The sequence below is a fragment of the Podarcis tiliguerta genome (assembly GCF_965153285.1).
Source record: "Podarcis tiliguerta genome assembly, chromosome: 13".
Classification (NCBI taxonomy): domain Eukaryota; kingdom Metazoa; phylum Chordata; class Lepidosauria; order Squamata; family Lacertidae; genus Podarcis; species Podarcis tiliguerta.
Window position 1 is genome coordinate 15,780,629 of NC_139546.1, and position 19,379 is coordinate 15,800,007.

The window sequence follows — 19,379 nt, forward strand, 5'->3', positions numbered from 1 at the left end:
CAGAAATGGTACCAGAACATTCATTTCCTATCACAGAACAGCTCAGGTTGTAGTCTTACAATTACTTGAGAATCATCTCCATTGAAATTAAAGAAATTCACTATGTGTAAATAGGATTACAGTTTTAATAAAATATTCTAGTATGCAAAGGAAGCAACCACATACAAAAGATGATGGTGTAAAGCAAGTCCAGCATAAGATATACTAGTTTATACTATATACCAGTTTATACTAGATGCAAGCCCAATTCAGCAGCAGCAGCACTATTGTGGCCTGAGCAGGCCTAACCTGGCAAAAGAGAACCAACCTCTAAAGTATTGTGGGAGTTATAACATCCTATTCGACAGCTTAACTTACTCCGCTTTGCCAAGTTACATGATGAAACGGAGAGGACATTTATTTACTTATTTAGCCTATCTCCCTCTACAGTGGTACCTCGGGTTATATACGCTTCAGGTTACATAGGCTTCAGGTGACAGACTCCACGTACCCAGAAATATTACCTCGGGTTAAGAACTTTGCTTCAAAATGAGAACAGAAATCGTTCTCCGGCGGCACGGCAGCAGCAGGAGGCCCCATTAGCTGAAGTGGTGCTTCAGGTGAAGAACAGTTTCAGGTTAAGAACAGACCTCTGGAACGAATTAAGTACTTAACCCGAGGTACCACTGTACTCTGCTTCTATTCCTGGGCCTGCTCTTGGAATGCCCCCTTTCCAGGTTTTATACTGGCTTAAAAATTATTAGACATGGCTCACTGGCTGGGTTCTGGCTGAGGAAGGATGGGGAAAATTTGCTGGCATATCTGTAGCTGAGCTGATGATGAGAGAGTTACACTAGCATAGCTTGGCTGCAGCAGGGATCTCCCAGCTCAGCCAGAGACCCACTAGACAGTGGCGTAGCATGGTGGGTGGGGGGGTCTGGGGTCTGTTGCCCAAGGCACACAATCGGGGAGGGGAGCGAAATAGGCACCGCCTGCAGAGATCCCCTTTGCACCTTGCCTGGCTCCAACAGCGATATATACCATGGAATGGACATTGCTAATGCAAATATCAAGTTTAGCTTTGTGCCCATGTGGTGCAGTGGTTAGAATATTGCACTTAGAACAAGAAGACATGTGTTCATATCCTTGCTAAAAGGGCCCCAACCAATACGATGTAATAGCACAAAAAAGCCAAGTCAATGGCTATACAAAAATGTGTTTCAGTACTTCGAAATACTGTAAGATAGTCCCAAATGCATCTTGACATTCTTGCACACAGATATTTGCGGACAACACAGTGTGCTACCTAAAACTTGGCAAGGGGAGATTTACCGAGAAGTGAAGTTCACAACTGTTTGTTCTATTTCCTAAACCTTTGCTCAGCCATGAAACTTTGAGGATGGTCGGAGGGAGGCCACTATGGCACCATAAAGACATATGTGTGAACTTGAATGGATGCGGGGCAAGGGGGTGACAGAGATGGCTTTTCATGAAACATCACAAAACATGTTTTTCTCCATTCTTCCGATCTTCCCGGCAATAACCGCACTTAGTTATTATCTCTTTGGTAATTATCACACTTGTCATCATTGAATCTCCTTTGGATAAGGTCCTCATAGATTTCGAGAGAATACTAGTCAAAGACTAGTATTAAAGAATCCCTTCCTGCCATTTCAAACAATGGGGAGGGCAGAGGAAGAGGCAGGATTTTTATTTTTCACTTGGAGTTGTAAGACAGTCTTTTAATCTGTGGATTGGTGGAATGACATGGCATTTGTGTGAGGGCAAAATATTCTAGTGAGGTTGGTTCTGAAGCTAACAGGCATGTTCTCGATGGAAGTAAAGGTGTGTGACTAGAAGGAACATTGGCCTCAGTATGCGGCTGATTATTGTGTCCATTCTCTCCTTTCTGCCACGTGTGATGTGCAAACATAACCAACATTGCACCACCAATCATTCGCTCAGCATTCCACATGAAGTCTATCAGCCTGGTGACTTTATAATTGGTGGACTTGCTTCTCATATCTTTGGCTCTTTTGCTAAAGAAGACTTCAGAGAAATCCTTATCACCCATCAAGTCGGTACTTTCTTGTAAGTAGTAATCAAGTACACATCAAGGAATCATTTGATTCTGATTCCCCAATGCTAAACATAAATTTCGGTAGGATCCCCCCCCCCCCCGTCAGAGGTAGGAATAAGAGTTAGGTGCTTAACTGAGGAGTTAGCTTAGAGGAAGGGAAATGGTGATCTGAAACTGCTAGTAAGATGAGATAGCTTGGACTTGCTGATCAGTTCTGTTCCCCCATTTCCTCCCTCCTCTTCACAATTCTCTTCCAGGCAGTGCTTCATTAGAGGAGCAAAGGTTTAGTCTTACTTGGAAATCTGAGCTTCCGCTGTGGAAGCCCTTCTTGAAATGAGGGGCTTCTGAATGCACTGAAGAGCCAAAGAAGTAAGAGAAGCAGAGTCCCCAAACAGGTGCAAACACCAGAGTCACTATCAGATGACTTGTTTATTTAGCATTCATCCATATTAGACAGTGTTGGCTTTTTAATGAGCACTCATTATGATTTGTTTGTGTGGAGTTTAAATAATGTGTGAAGCTTGCATTGTCCCACACTTTGCGCTGAATTTCCTCATAGGTGTTAGAATCACAACCCAAAACATTGGCAACCTGGAAGCACCCTCGGAGAAGTAATCAACATCCAACAGTTGAAAGCTTCCAGTACCCACCACCAGGCAGGAGGGGAGATATAGGGGATGGGGGAGGTGACGGGATACTCCCCAAAGTGCAAGTGGTAAAACAGCTCTCTGGTTTCACTTTGAGTTCTTGAGAGAGGCTTGCTTTGACCCCAGAGTGTGTTATGGTGAGGTATGGGGAGAGAAATAGAAATTCCACCTGTTTCTATGCTCTCCACAGCACCATCCTGATTTCAGAGGTAAGGGTGCATGTTAGAGATAAAGTAAGGTGCCCTTCTCTGGTCTGAACATTAAACCAATCCTGAGAAGAGTTTTGGGTGAGGAATCTAACAAATGTAAACAAATTATGCATAGCTCTGATGAGGTAAAGAGTGGCGGCCAATTCAGTAGATACTCTTGTAAGAGCAGCCACACTACAGAATAGGAATAGGTTACCAAGGGGTAGGATGTTAGGATGTTAGGAATAGGTTACCAAGGGGTAGGATGTTAGAGAAAAGCTGTGAACCCTTCCCTGGTCTAAATATTAAACCAAGCCTGAGAAGAGTTTCTGGTGAGGAATCTTAAAAGCTCATCTGAACAGCAAGGAGCAGTTAATAAGGAGGAAATAGTAGTATATCAAACTGCCAGTCTTTTCTTTCTGATTACTCTATAGTTAATATTCATATGCTCTCCATCATACAGTTATTTTGTATTAATTGCTTTGTACCATTTTTGTTGTCAGTGGTGTCCTCTTTGAAGTGGGGATTTAAGAGCCCCATTTGTTCTCATCCAAGCCAGGGTATGACAAACTCACATGGCACCCCAAGTTGAAAATATGTCAAGTTGAAAATGTTTCACGGATCTAGAAATATTGATTACTATCCTACCTCTCCCTCCTCATTTTCAAATGGATCTGAACCAACAAAAGAGTTCTCTGCTAAGATGATACAAAGCTCTTAAGGAGTAAAGGGGGGGGGGGGGACATCCTAAGCAGTAGATAGTATTGGAGCAGCAGCAACATGATAGCCTAGGAGCAATTTTCCAATGGCTTGCGTATCTCTCAGTTATACATCATAAAATTATCCATTGCAGTATTATGCCTAAGAACTATCAGCATATTCTGGCTTTGGTGTTTGCGGTCAAGGAGATCAATGAGAACCCCACGATCTTGCCTAATATCACCTTGGGATTCCACATCTATGACAGTTACACCAATAATAGGATGACCTACCGGGCCATTCTGGACCTTATTTCCATGCATCCCAGATATGTACCCAACTACAGGTGCGGAATTGAAAAAAATCTGATGGCTGTCATTGGGGGACTTGACTTTGGAACATCCCTCTACATGGCAACCATATTGGGTGTCTACAAGATTCCCCAGGTAAAATACTGATTTGGGCATTTCGCAGCTCACTTATTATTATGTTTCCTAACCAGTGTTCGGAGTTTCCGTGCGCTGCTCTGGTTCGCCAGAAGCGGCTTAGTCCTGCTGGTGACATGACCCAGAAGCTATACGCCGGCTCCCTCAGCCAATAAAGCGAGATGAGCGCCGCAACCCCAGAGTTGGTCATGACTGGACCTAATGGTCAGGGGTCCCTTCACCCTTTACCTTTAACCAGTGTTCACCCAGTGTTCGCCATAGCTCAGTGCAGGCACCTCTCAGTTGGGCACCAATGCCATTCTATGAGAACAAGAGAGAAGTTCATGGTGAGCTCCAGCACCTCTTTTTCTTGAAAAATAGCATTGGGTTTTAAACACGTAATTTAATTTTAATTTTAACTTTAGAAGGATTTCTATATTTAAAGGATTTAGATATAAAAAAATATAAATAGCTAAAATAAATTTTTTTTCTAAGTTCACCTTGTATCTGAAAGAAAACATGATTGGTGCCTGGTGAGCAATAAATGGGTTGCTGTGACCATAAGGTTGTCTCTGATGTCACCTTTTACACCTTCCATGAGGAGGAAAGAGAGAATAGCCTCCGCCAGGGCCGTCCCTACCATTGTACCAAGTGAACAACCATATCAGGCCGTTCTGATAGGGGTCACAGATCAGTGGTGGTTGAGACAAGACACATGACTCTAGTTCTGTAGGCTGCAGTTCAGCCATGGAAACGTCAGATGTTTCCAAATCAGCCTCTCTCTATCCAGGCAAGCAAGAGGCAGTATTACTGTTCAGAGACACATACTAGCCAAGTATATGAACTGTGTGACACAGGATGAGACATGTGTCCTGGGGACATCCTCTGTAGAGTATCCCGAGGGCAGCATAAGGCCCTGGGTGTGAGGTTACTCATCCTTCTACAATCCAGTGTCTATGACTCTTTCTTGGAGGTTGCAACACAGCCTCTCCTGGTTCCTATCTCGGGAAATGCAGTTTTCTCTCCCACTCTTTTTGACAGAACAGAAACCACATATGAGTTCCTTCTACTACATTCATGAACCAATTTATATTTCTTCCTTTCCTTTCAGCTCAGTTATGGCTCCTTTGCTCCAGCGAACATGGATCAAAGCCAACCCACTTCCTTCTACCGGATGGTGCCCAACGATGACCATCAGTACACTGGGATTGTTGAGTTACTTCTCCACTTTTCATGGACGTGGGTAGGATTACTTGCGGGCAATAATGAGAGTGGAGAGAAGTGTATGCAGATGCTGCAACCTCTGCTTTCCAGTAAACATATTTGCTTAGCCTTCTTAGAGAGAACTTCCCAAGCTAGTTATGAGTATAATAACGTTCATTTACTGTATCTCCAAGTGAATCAAGTGATTGTGACGAGCAAAGCCACTGCTGTTATTTTCTGCGGGAATTCTGTATCCATACTTGTCTTGCAAGACATGTTAGCACAATGGGAAGGGGGAAATGTGGCTGGGACACCTATGAGGAAAGTGTGGATTCTGACTGCTCAGCTCGATTTCATAGGAATCACTTATCCAACAAGATGCGATATGCAACTCTTCCAAGGTTCCATCTCCTTTACAGTTCATTCCAATGAGGTGCAAAGATTCAGAGCCTTTCTTCAGCTCCTAAACCCCTTTGAGGAAAATGGAGATGGTTTTCTCAAGCAGTTCTGGACCCTGGTTTTTCGCTGTTTATTTCCAAACTCCAACATGGAGGAGAAGCCCAATGGAAGCTGCACTGGAGAGGAGAAGCTGGAGGAGCTCCCTTCATCTGATTTTGAGATGAGCATGACTGCCCACAGCTACAGTGTCTATAATGCTGTCTATGCCATGGCACATGCTTTACATAACACATTGTTGCACAGGTACAAGCAGAGGGCAGCGATGGAAGGAGAGATGCAGGAGCTACCAAAATTGCAAGCTTGGCAGGTACTGGTTACCATTTGACATGGGCAGGATCATGATGTCCAGGGGTATGTGCAACAGTGCCCTGAAAATTAGTATAGATAACCATACAGCATTTCTCTCATTCAACTTCAATTTCTTCTATTATTATTTCCTTCCTTCTGTGCAATTAACACTCAAGTGTGGCTCCTGTTCATTTTCCCTATAGAGAATTTGAGAAATAAATTTGATGGTTTTTCCAAGAGGCAATATATTGGAACTGACTGTAAGTCAGGCTTCCTCAACCTCGGCCCTCCAGATGTTTTTGGCCTAGAACTCCCATGATCCCTAGCTAGCAGGAGCAGTGGTTAGGGATCACAATTCACACGGAATTTTTGTTTAAGGCGTTTGGCATATTTTTGGCCACAACTTTATTAAAATACATAAATGTGGGTGGTTGCTTAGGCATTGGTTACGACTATCTGTCCCCACCCAGGGGCAGAACTGACTTCCAGTTTCCAGTGAAAGCCAGTAAGGGTAAACAAAGAGAACAACAACTACCAGACTTTTAGAAGACATCTGAAGGCAGCCCTGTTTAGGGAAGCTTTTAATGTTTGATGTATCACAGTATTTTAATACTCTTTTGGAAGCTGCCCAGAGTGGCTGGGGAAACCCAGCCAGATGGGCGGGGTATAAATAATAAGTTATTATTATTATTATTAACAATATTGGGGAGAAAATGGAGCTGGGCACCATACCCTCACCTTTCCCGCATGCTCCCAGGGCCTTGCATAGCCCAAGCCCCATGCCAGGGATTCGGACGAAAGCATGGTAAGACCCTGGATTCCTTTAAAGGAATTCCCTTGCAGCAGCAGCTGCATTGGAGGGGCAGGCACAGCCAACCCTTACCCCTCCACCAACCAATTTTTAACCAATGCCTAACCACAACTTACAAGTTGTGACGATTTGCTATGCAGTGGGCAAAAACCAAATGGCACCAGCCAATCAGCCAAATGGACAAAATTCCTACCAGGCCCCTGCCCCAAAAGCAGACAACCCCATGACAGGAATAGCAAGGTCAAACGCAAGAGCCCTAAGTAAGGGAGGGTGGGCGGGTGATCCGGTGCATGCAGCGAAAGAGAACGCTCAATGCTGCGTGCCCTGTATATAAAACCTTTGGTCCATCCCACAACTTGGCAACATCAAAATTTCCCCAGTAACCCAAACAGCCCATTCACTGCCAATGGCCATCTAAAGGATCTCGCCCAGCAACAGAGGGCTGGCCTGTCAGACCCCACAGCAACATGTGCTCTCTATGAAGAAGAACATGCTTTGCCAATCTTTGATCGTTTACATGGGAATTAAACACTAGTTCCTATTTACGGAGTTGTGTGGAAGAGAGCTTGGGTTGTTTGACCCTTTAAGTAGCTCCCTTTCCCCTCCTATAAAAACTATGCAATGGACTCTCTTTTATATTTTAAATAGAGAATAACTTTTACTCAGTGTACTTGCACGGGTTAGATTAAATATACCAGACAGGCAGGTGTTCCTTATGTTACCAATACATCTGACATAGATTTGAACCTAAGACAAAAACTGCTACAGACTGACTAACTCTGAGACAGGAAGCAGCATAACAGAACATAACTGCTGCTCTATTAAGACTGTTCATAACTGCCATAATTGTACCAACTGAAATAATGATGTCTCGCACAGGACATCACAGAGTCCTCTAGCCCTTGTGAGTATTAAACCTTTCCTTAGCATTTTGGATGCTTTCATCTCACAGTTTAGGGGCTGGGGGAGTGAGGTCCTCCATTGCTCTTTCCCTTTTACAAGCTCTCATCCCTTTACGTTGCTATTGGGGGCCTTTAAGACACTTATTGGTTAGCTGGAAAAGTCCCACCAAGCCGGCAATTCCAGTGGCTTCTCCAATTGCTCTGTGGTTCTTCCCACCAGGGAGAGGGGAGGAAGCAGAAAGTTTTAGCCACCAGTGTTTCTTGTAGTGAAGTGGGCAACAATGAATTCAGTGCCTTTGATGATGAATTTGTTGTGCAAGACGGTTCAGAGTGGAATGGCAAGATGTTATTGAGACTTTTGGGGGCTACTGCATCTGTAATCAAAAGCTTCCACCCTGTGGCTTCAGCCCTTGTCATTGTTTCTTGTTCAGCAGGGAACTATGTGCTTTAGCTTATTTAAAAGGTCTAGAAACCACCCTTCAAAAGATTTAAAGCTCTAGTCTGAGCTTTAAAATCCCTGACATTTACAGGCAGACTCTGCCGCAAAGTAAGTTCAGTAAGGAGTGACATTCGGGCTTTAATTCATTGCTCCTTTGTTTCCCTTTCAATGCAGCTTTACCCCTTTCTTAGGAGTGTCTCATTTAACAACAGTGCTGGAGAAAAAGTATCTTTTGGTGAAAACAGGGAATTAGAAACAGGATTTGATATTACGAACTTGGTCACTTTCCCAAATAACTCCTATGTGAGAATCAAGGTTGGGAGGATAGATCTGGAGGCTCCCCCAGGAAAGCAATTTTCCATTCATGAGGACAAAATGGTGTGGCATAAAAGTTTTCTCCAGGTGAGGAATGATAGCAATGTTCATGAGATGTGGGTAAACAAAATATTATTGCATTGCAGATCATGAGTCAAGTGTGTTCCTATCAAAGTGTGGTACATATCTTGAAGCACATGTGGAACATGGACTCCTTATTTTGCTTTTGTTTTCTTTTAATAGAAGGTTAGGACCTGTTACCCGTTTGGGTTCAGCATTGTTTTGATCAAATCATAATGAGAAATTTGCATGTTTTCTAGGTCTTCATACTACACCCCTGATTGCTCCTTGTCTTTGGCAGGAAGATATGAAGAAAGCTTTTAAAAGGAGTCAGCTAAAGCCACTTTTCAGTTGGGAAATGTGATAATAACACATTGTTCCAAATCCCAGAGAGGCTTCTAAGTATGTTCAGACATGTGTGTTAGACTGCTCCTTACACCCCCCCCCCACTCAGCACAGGAAGATCAGAGGGGGGACAAGTACACCAAGGATGTCTCTGGACATTGGGTGCAGGGCTGGTGAATATTCACCCACCCCTCAATTTGAGGAGGCTCAAAAGAAAGCCATTTTAAGCACCTCCCCACCCCTCAATTGTGGATAGTGGCATTTTTCACCCTGAATTGGTTCTAAGGAGATCATTTGCACCTCTTAGTCAATACTAAAATCCCACTGCGCATACAATACTGAGAATGCTTGGAATGTCATGTGTTCCTAATTGTAGCTGAGATAATGGGAAGCAAAGATCCTATACAGCTAGATGTGCTAAACTGTTCCCATGCTTATTCCAACGGGCAGGTTCCACCCCATTCTGTGTGTAGCCCAAGTTGCCCTCCTGGATCCAGAAAGAAAAAGAAGGAGGGGGAGAAATTCTGCTGCTATGATTGTGCTCCATGTCCCCAAGGAAGGATTGCTTCCCAGAAGGGTAAGAGACACAACTCTCCCCCCTCCCCCCCTCACACACTACAGTGGCCAGGCCATCCTGATTCAAATATCTCCACAGTTGACATCCCAGATGAAGCTGGTAAGAGGCACCAGTAGCTACACATGCTAGTTGGCTTGGGGTTCAAACACATTGCATTGTATCTGGTTTGTTGGGAAGTAACTAAGATATTTCCAATATCATCCTAAGAGGTCCGTATTGGAGGAATTTGTAGTTGCTCTTTAAGACATGATGAGTCTGCATCTAATCTTTTCTTTTTTACCTCAGACATGAATGACTGTATTGGATGCTCAGAAGATCACTACCCAAACAAGGACCAGACACAATGCATTCCAAAGACAATCAGCTTCCTGACTTTTGGAGAACCACTTGGGATGTGCATAGCATTTCTCTCTCTCCTTTTCTTTCTGCTCACACTTTTGGTCCTAGTAATCTTTGCTAAGCATCAAGACACACCCCTCGTCAGGGCCAACAATCGAGATCTGACCTACGTTCTCCTTATGTCTCTCCTCCTTTGCTTTCTCTGCCCCCTCATCTTCCTCAGCCCTCCAGAAAGAGTGAGCTGCCTTGTCCGACAAATGGCTTTTGGTGTCGTTTTCACAGTGACTGTTTCTTGTGTGTTGGCCAAAACCATTACCGTTGTTCTGGCATTCATGGCCACCAAACCAGGATCCAGAATGAGGAAATGGGTGGGGAAAAGACTGGCAAGCGCCATTGTGTTGACTTGTACTCTTATCCAAGCTGGTATTTGCACTGTGTGGCTGGGAACCTCTCCCCCGTTCCCCCATTTTGACAAGCACTCTGTGACGGGAGAAATTATTCTGGAATGTAATGAAGGGTCAGCTGCGTTGTTTTACTGTGTCCTGGGCTACATGGGCTTCCTGGCGATTGTCAGCTTTGCTGTAGCATTTTTAGCCAGGAAACTGCCTGACAGCTTTAATGAAGCCAAATTTATCACCTTCAGCATGTTGTTGTTTTGTAGTGTTTGGATCTCCTTTGTTCCGGTCTACCTGAGCTCCAAGGGAAAACACATGGTGGCTGTGGAGATCTTCTCCATTTTGGCCTCCAGTGCTGGCTTACTGGGCTCCATCTTTGCCCCCAAATGCTACATTATTATGCTGAGGCCTGACCTAAACATCAGAGAGCAATTAATGAGAAACTGAATTAGATTTTTTTTAGAGGCGGGGCATTTAAAAGCAACCAACCAAGCAACCCATTTTCTTCCCTTTCTTCATGGTTCCCCATGTTTGTTGTGTTCTGGTTGATACTTCACAAATCGTACAAGAACATTGTTGTCCTTTCACAAACGATCTCAGGCTACAGTTTTGCAATTAATTGGCAATAATATCCATGGAAGTTTACTACATATATATGGGATTGCAGTTTTAATAAAATATTCTGGTATACATTGTATACACAATATTTACTCACGATATACTTGTATTACCCAACAATTAGCAAGAGGAGATTTATTTCGAAGTGACGTTCACAAATGTTTGTTCTATTTCCAAATCCTTTTCCTCAGCCATGAGGTCAGGTCACTATGACAACATAAAGACATTGTATGAGCTACATGAAAATGCTATCAATAAGATACAACACATACATACCCCTTTTATTTTACCTTATTTTACCATATCTTATTCTTATAATATATCTAGTCATATGGTGAGCGCGTGATAAAAAATCAAAGGAATTGAGATCAACATTTTGTTTTGATCCACCATGTGTTCAGAATATTTGTACATGCAGCTCTCTGTGTGTATGGAGGAGTACTTGCAGAAGAGCCAGGACAGAAATTCCCTACCTCAAGTTTTGTTTTAAATTTTGCCGCAAAGCAGCAGACCTCCCTTACAGGCCTGTGGTCTGAAGTCTAGTGCTGCATCCTTGGAATCCGAGAGTCAGGGCCGAGCTCACAATACCCTTCATGTCTCAAACTCTGCTCTTGAATGCACTTTCCTCTTCACAAAGCAGCATGTGAGAAAAGAGGGTTTAGGTGAAATCACAAGAGCAGTCATTGCCCTGGGCACAGTTTTTTCAGGGCACGTTTTGCTCCTCACACCACCCATTCCAGCCCGGTTCTGCTTTGCAAGTCCGATCCCACATCCCAGCCCCTCAAAGCAGCATGGGGCTGGCAGGGCGTCAGGACGATGTAATGGGCATGTGCCCTTCCTCCTCATGTCACCCACCCAGCTTGTCACAGATGTTTTAGTTGTGATCCCTGCATTCCAGGGGGTCGAGCTTGATGACCTTTGGGGGCTCCTTTCAATTCTACAATTTTTTGCTTATTTAGGTGAATATATATAGGGGCCCTAAAAAGGCCTGCAGCCGGGCCTGTCCATCATCACAGCCATGACTTGAAGTCAGTCAGAGTCTGCTCACAATTGTTCCTTTCCAGTCAAATTCTACCAGTGGCTAGAATTCATCTTGGCCCCATGGGTTTACCTGCCCCATGCCTGGCCTCACATAACATCAGCTGATGGACATGTGAATGTGGTTTGGACCATGAGCCCAATGGAGAGGCTTGGTTGGCCTAACTGCTGCAGGTCAGCGGTGCTTGTTGATTCCCAGAGAGGAGCCTTCTCTACCTGTGTAGACTCTCTTGAGTGATTGACAACTTTTAGGGTTCTGGATTGTGTAAGAAAGTACCGTAAGGAGAGCAAGCTGCAGATGCTCTCTTCTGAGAACGCAGTAGGTGATGAAACTGGCAGCAGGGATGCAATGGAGGGGAAGGGGCAACAGGCTTGTTCTTGCTCCCCCCTCATTACAATGCCTTGAAAACACTTGAAGGAGGCTGCTGAGGGATTATTCTGTGTGGATCATTGTCTCTGCTACTTCCAATGGACCAGCTGAGGCAAAGGGATCATTATTCTCTCCCCTGTTATTATCAATTACATGGTAATAACCTGCTTCTGATTAGACCTTCATAGACTTCCAGGAATCCAGTCTAAAAAGAATTAAAATCCTCTCTGCCATCCCCAGCAAATGCTAAGGTGTTGCCGACTCGTTTAGTGAGCTTTCCCCTGGAGTTGGATCCTAGGAATTTAGCTGGTGCATTCGGAGAGTGCCATTCAAGGCAAGCTGCTGTACTGAGGCTGTTTCTCATGCCAATTCTGATTAGCTGTAAACAGGGAAATCTCTGTCCAGGAAAGTGTATTGTTCCTAGTATGGCATGTTGATGCTGTTAATCTTCTCGCTGCCTCAAATGGCGAATCTGTCAAATGTCAGTCGGAGCATCAGTCACCTCCATATCCCTCACAAGTACTATCAGCCAGGTGACTTTATCATTGGTGCACTTGCTTCTCACATCGTGTCTTCTGTTGACTATGAAACCTTCATACAATGGCCATCCATCCATCAGATTCTGAATTCATTGTAAGTATTGCAAATTTGCAATTCCCATGTCATATTAATTCCTAAGTTACCATGTGGGCTCAGGAATACTTTCTATTTATTTTCGCTATGGGGATTTATTACTTATAGGGAGGGGTGCAAAATATCCCCCCACCAAACAAAGCATCAATCTTAAACTTAACCCTCCCCACCACCTCAATATTAACATCTAAAATGATCAAGACAGACAATAAATTTTTCGTCAAGCCTGTAGGAACGATGTGAATTGTCTAGGATCCAGCGTGGAAGCAAAGAAAGAGCAGTCTTCCAGTGAGATATGACATTATGTTCTGGGTGGTGTGTTTCTCTCTCACCCCCAAGCTCCTGCACCCCACTTTCCAGAGCAGTGCTTAAGGGAGAGGAGGAGCCATAACCACAACCAGTCACATGGGTGTCATAATCTAGAGAGCCCAGCATTCTGATGTCAAGAGGAAATGGGTGAATGGCCAGTAGGAACCATTGGTCTACCTAGCTCAGGCCTGTCTACATAGAGTAGCAGTGGCTCTCCAGGATTTCATGGGGAAACGGGGGTGGTGCTCCAGAATCCTGCAACAGGGCAACAAACTGCAAGAAGGAAGCAGCTGGAGAGAATGATTCCTAGTTTCAGTTGTCTCTACACAAAGGCACAGAGAATGGGAAACAAGCAAGATGAATTGGAGCTTTTACTACAGGATGGCAAATAAGACCTATGACCTAGAAGGCGAGTAGGCATTGCCTCAGGGTTCAAGATTTCTTTAACAGATTGGAGGATTGGGTTAACAAATGAATTTGAATAGGGACAAATGTAAGGTACTGCACTTAGGCAGGAAGTACCAACTTCACAAATATAAGCTGAAGGACACCTGGCTTACTAGGATCTAGCAATCTAAGTGGAACTCAAGCTTCACTTGAGTGAATAGTGTGATGAAGTTTTTGGTGTGTGTGTGTTTGAGTCAAATTCTTTATTGGATTAAATAAATCTGCCTGTAAGCTGTCTTGTTGCTCCCTAGCACAGAAAGACATGGAACCTACGTTTCTTTAAACAGATTGACCAAAAATGGTACACAGCAAAACGCTTTGATGTCCAACTCTCATTGCAGTGTTGTACCAAAATACTATCAGCAAATTCTGGCCTTGGTATTTGCAGTCAAGGAAATCAACAAGAATTCCAATCTATTACCTAATGTCACATTAGGATTCCACATCTTTGATAGTTACTTCAGTGAAAGGATGACCTACTGGGCCACTTTGGAGCTGCTCTCTACACACTACAGATTCGTACCCAACTACCAGTGTGACAAACAGAAATATCTGATGGCCGTCATTGGGGGACTTGACTTTGAGGTTTCCCTCCACATGGCAGCCATCTTAGGTGTCTACAAGATTCCCCAGGTAAGAGTCAAACATGGTGACTCATTCTTCTTTCCTCTGTCCTGTTGAGAAAAGTTTTGCATTCCATAATAGCCCTCTTGACAATTTCAAATTGTATTCAATAAAAGCTTTCATCTGTCTTCATCCATTTCCCAACGTGTGTATATTCTTCAGAAGATAGTAATGGAACATTTTGAAGATACAGTTGTACACACCTACTCTATGTATGCGAACAGCTTGGTCTGCTGGCCTCAGGTAGACTTCAAGCAGGAGGAATTATGGAGGCTCATCAGTCGCTTGTACATTACCTTAATTGATTTGACCTGGATAATTTGGGGCTGTCAGGGGTGCCGTCAACAGGTCACCGGCTATCTACCTAGTGAAATCAGAGGAGCAGAGAGAGCTTTTCAATGGTTTCATTTTAATCCACAGGAAGACAGAAAGACGTGAAAGTATGCTCTCCCCCTTGAGCTGATATTGCTCAGATTGCAACTCCACGCTGCACCGACAATTTCTTCCTAGAAATCAGACGCCTCCTGCTGCCTATGGTGGCTGCTAAGAACAATTCTCTTTTGGGTTCTGCAGAGCGTGTCTTGACCTTGTGGAAGGAGGGGGCTCTGACAAACTCTCTTGAGAGAGAATGTCACTTGGCTGCTGTACTGTTTCTAAGAAATCTGACTCCTGTCTTTGTTCATTGCTACCTTGCTCTGGTTCTTCATCACTTATTACTTCCCAGGTCCTTTTTCCTTCTTGGGTGTGACCCATCTCAAACCACCACACCATACTCTCCCCCCTTCCTTCTTTCTGGAAGGTTCTTGGGGTGCTGCTCTCCACCACTCCTCCTCATCTGCCCATTCCATGAAGGGCTTACTAAGACAGCGGGTCCAAAGCACAATGGTTTCATCATTGCTTTTTTTTTTTAAATAATATTTATTGGATTTTCCATTTACATAAACACCAAGATAAAAACATATCCACAAAAAACAAAAAGAGAAGAAAAGAGAGTATAGAATTATAAGAAGAAGAAAATTGAGAAAAAGGAAAAAACCCAAAAACAAAAAAAAGGAAAAACCCTCTTCCCCGCCCCCCAACACCTAAAAAACACAAAAAGCAAAACACAAAAAAACCCAAACAATACAAGGTTTCAAATTCCTTCTTTTTTTGACTTATTTCCATGACTTCCTCCCACCTCCCTCTTTGTATACTAGTTTCTAATATAATCGGCAAATTCCATCCATCTTTTACTGCTTTTCCACTTGTTTACCTTACCCCTTTTTTAAAAAAAGAAAAAAGAAATGTAACAATAGAAAAGGAAAATTTACCTTATATTTTCTGGTCTTAAATCCTGTAATAATATACCCTTATATCCTAATGTTTCATCTTCTTTATCTTAATCCCTAGAACCAAATAGATTCCTTCCGTCTTCCCCCAAAAATCATATTGTATCAAATTTTACTTAAAGAGAAAAAGACATCTAACTTATCCCACCATCTCTTCCCCCTGGTTTCAGGTACTGCCAGTCCTTTTTACAATTTTTTTATAGTCTTTCCAGTCCATAAATTCGATCCATCAGCCAGGTTGTCTAATGTCCGAGGCCTTTAAATCATCTTTCTGACCTGTCTGGAAAGTTTCTTTCGAGCCTAAAATTATGTCCCAGGCCACATTCCCCTCGACATCTCCTTTGACCTTTTTAAACAAGCTTGCACAAACTCTATGGTTCCTCTTGTACACCAAAGAATTGTCCAAAGCTTGCTCCACACTCTTTTTGAAGTTACTAAATTTCACTTCTTCAAACTTTCTCAAAGTGCCAATTTCCAAGGTGTATCTTATCAAACCTGTATCTCTCAGTCCATATGTGGCATTACTTTTCCAAATCTGTCCTTTGGACTCTTTGCTCTCATAATCCATTTTTTGTCCATCAATTTGAGGCTCTATTACTGTATTTTCCACAAAAGGTTCCTCTTGCAAAGACAAAGCCTGTTCTGTTTGATCCATATTCTTCTCAGGTGTCCATCCTTGTTGGTTTGATTCCAATCCTTGAGCCAAATTTGCTAGTTTTTTTCCTTCTTGAGCCAGGCTGTGTACATTTTCCTTTAAATCAGAAATGCCAGATTCCAGAATAGACAGTTTCTTTTGAAATTGTTCAAACAGAGCTGTTATTTTTTCTGCCATGTTCCCAAGTCTGTTCTTTCAATGTTATCTTACTGTCAAGGTCAGATGCTTGTATTTAGTCTGTAAAGTTGCAGCCTGTGTGAAAGTTTTCCATCCAAAAGTGTAACAATGTAGCCATCCAAAATGATTTCTGTAACTTTCCACTACAGCCTGTTACAATTCCTCTTGGTTATTTTTCATCCACCTTTCAGTAACAGTAGTCATTTAACTCCTTTTTTCCTTTCCAACAAACAATGGACAAAAAGATTCAGTTCTCCCTTAATCCATTCCTTCTTAATAATTATTTCTTGTTATAAAGATTCTTTTTCTTTTTTGGCAGCCCGGTCCCGGGCTCGAGATGGTAGGAGATAAATTCAAAATACACTGCTCTGCAGGTCTATAAATTGTCGAAACAATCTCCCCCTCTTCCCCTGCCTCCGAGGGGGGGTTTAAAAGGCTTCGGTGACAGATTTATTTCCTTGCAACGTACTTTTTAGAGGCTCCAGTTCTCTCACTTTTGCCTTGATCTTTCTACAGAGTGGAAAGTGGGCTTCCTGTTTTAGCCTTCCATCTAATGCCGAATTTCAATAATTTGTAATCGAATTTCCATTTACTTACAAAAGTTTCTTTAGTCCAAATGTCCACAGGAAAAGTTGGCGCTTCCTGGCAGCAGCTGTGCGGCTTCACTCCCCGAAAACAGCGATCGATCCAAAGTGCTGCGCCACTCACCCCACTTCACTCCGGAGCCTGTAACTGGGTCTCCCCGCGAGTAAGGGAGGCGCTACTGGCACAAGCCGGATCCCAGGTCCACGGTCCTCCTCCGACCGTGGTTTTTTGCGGGTCTCCACCTCGCCGTAGGCGGTCAGACCCTTCTTTTCGGAGAGCGGTCCCCTCCGAGATGGAGGAAATCCGCCATTACCAGGCGCGCTCAACCCGGAAGCCTTCATCATTGCTATCCACACATAACCAATGTTTCTACTGCATTAATGGGAATTAAGTATCCATTTCCTTCTAGCTCACTTATGGCTCCTTTGCCCCAGAGGATGCTGGTCAAAGCCAATCCAGTTCCTTCTACCGGATGGTGCCCAATGAAGCCCATCAGTACACTGGGATTGTTGAGTTACTTCTGCACTTTGGATGGACGTGGGTTGGCTTGCTCGCTGTGGATAGTGAGAGTGGAGAGAAATTTATGGAAATCCTGCAAACTCGGCTTTCTCAGAGAGGCATTTGCTTGGCCTTTTCAGAGAGAACTCCAAAAGGCTCATATTTTGAAGAGTATTATGACATGATTCCCCAGTGGCTCCAAGCCTATCTTGCTATTGTGGAAAGCAAAGCCAATGCTGTCGTTGTCTATGGAGAAGCCAAGTCCTTCTGTTTTTTGCAACTATGGCTAGCGGCAGGGAAAGCGGAAAATGTGAAATCTATGGAGAAGGTATGGATCATGAGTGCTCATCTGGATTTCTCAGCATTGGCCTTTCAAATGAGCCAGGGTATGCAACCATTTCATGGCTCCATCTGCTTCACAGTGCACTCAAATGAGGTGCAAGGATTCAAGACCCTTCTTAGCTCCCTCAATCCTTTCATGGCAGGTCAAGATGGTTTTCTTCAGCAGTTCTGGCTGCAGACATTCTATTGTTTCTTTTCAAAATCCAGTACTGAGTTCAGTGAAGCCTGCACTGGACAGGAGAAGCTGGACAGCCTCCCCTCGTCTGGCTTTGAGATGAGCATGACTGGCCACAGCTACAGCATCTACAATGCTGTCTATGTTGTGGCACATGCTCTGCATGATGCCAGGTACAGATCCAGGGCAAAAGACAGAGGAATTGTGAGAAGATGGAGACCACAGCTTCAGAAATTGCAGCCTTGGCAGGTAATGGCTCTTTTGTTGTTGTTGTATATCTTTTAATTATTATTTCATTTTATATTGTTGATAAAGCAAATAGAACAATTTTAACAACAGTCAAAAATTGAAAGATGAATAACCGAACTGTAAAATAGGCAGGTAGGATGTGTAGTTGCACTTTAAAGTCCAAATTAAGTCCAATTTTATCAGATCAGCAAGGAAAGTTCCAGATTTGCCAGGTTTGTGGGGGGTTGGTCTGAAAACGTTGGTTCTGCTGTATATGCCAAATCATATAGAAAGTGTCTGGAGGTTCTAGTCCTTGTCGAAATCTCAGATTCATTGTCATTATCTTTGTTTTAGCTATATTCCAGAGTGAGCGGTACAAAGTGTCCAGCATTAGATTTTTGGGCAGCTATAGATCAAAATTTGTCATTATTATTGCTATTTTTATTATTTTGTGATTATGTGAAATCTTGTCTACTGCCTTGGAAGAGGCAATGGCACTTTAAAAGGTGATGCTGAACATAAGATAAGTTTGTCCTTTTCCTGCGATCTCGATGCAGCTCCACCGATTTCTTAGGAGTGTCTCATTTAACAACAGTGCGGGAGAAGAAGTGTCTTTTAGTGAGAACAGGGAATTAGAAGCTGGATTCGATATTACCAACTTGGTCACTTTCCCAAATAACTCCTTCATCAGAATGAAGGTTGGATGGATGAATTTGGATGCTCCCCCAGGAAAAGAGTTTTCCATCAATGAAGACAAAATGGTGTGGCACAGGAGTTTTCAACAGGTGGGGAATATTTCAGCAAATCACAACCTAGAACTGTCCTAAATTGATGTCATTGTAGCATAGTTGGGAAATGGATCCTGTATACCGTACTTTTGCACTTACTTCTTATGCAGGCTTGCACAAATGTAGTGAAGTTATCAACTATATAGGGACATTCTCTTTTGTTCCAGTGCTAAAGAGAATTATTTAAAGTTTTGGAGATGAGATGAGTGGTATCTAAGTCTAACCTGCAGGAAACCTCTTTAGAAATATCTCATCTCTCCCTTTCAAAAAAGATTCTTGTTGAAATGGCCATAACTTCAACTGGGATATAAAGACATATTTAGTCACATTAGTAACAGATGCCATTATGGCTCTTAGTCTCCAGTAAAATGCATTTGCATTCAAAATATTCTTAGTATTCGGTGTGCCATTTC

General features: G+C 43.2%; 2 protein-coding genes across 4 annotated transcripts; both read left to right on the plus strand.

The window, feature by feature from the left end:
* Positions 1 to 2,555: 2,555 nt before the first annotated feature.
* On the plus strand, positions 2,556 to 10,645 carry LOC310661761 (vomeronasal type-2 receptor 26-like). 3 transcript variants are annotated; one of them, XM_083408165.1, is made up of 5 exons: positions 2,556 to 2,774; positions 5,130 to 5,987; positions 8,295 to 8,522; positions 9,291 to 9,417; positions 9,703 to 10,645. In XM_083408165.1, exons 2-5 carry the CDS (start codon positions 5,160 to 5,162, stop codon positions 10,596 to 10,598), a joined length of 2,079 nt encoding a protein of 692 aa, XP_083264291.1. In that variant the 5' UTR covers positions 2,556 to 2,774; positions 5,130 to 5,159; the 3' UTR covers positions 10,599 to 10,645. The 3 variants fall into 3 exon arrangements, with proteins under 3 accessions (XP_083264291.1, XP_083264292.1, XP_083264293.1); XM_083408167.1 differs by lacking the exon at positions 2,556 to 2,774 and adding an exon at positions 3,760 to 4,039; XM_083408166.1 differs by lacking the exon at positions 8,295 to 8,522.
* Positions 10,646 to 12,640: 1,995 nt separating this feature from the next.
* Positions 12,641 to 19,005, plus strand: LOC310662481 (vomeronasal type-2 receptor 26-like; the record flags this gene model as incomplete). Its single annotated transcript, XM_083409414.1, has 5 exons — positions 12,641 to 12,810; positions 13,908 to 14,199; positions 16,670 to 16,690; positions 17,345 to 18,199; positions 18,736 to 19,005. 5 exons carry the CDS (start codon positions 12,641 to 12,643, stop codon positions 19,003 to 19,005), a joined length of 1,608 nt encoding a protein of 535 aa, XP_083265540.1.
* Between the last annotated feature and the right edge of the window lie 374 nt (positions 19,006 to 19,379).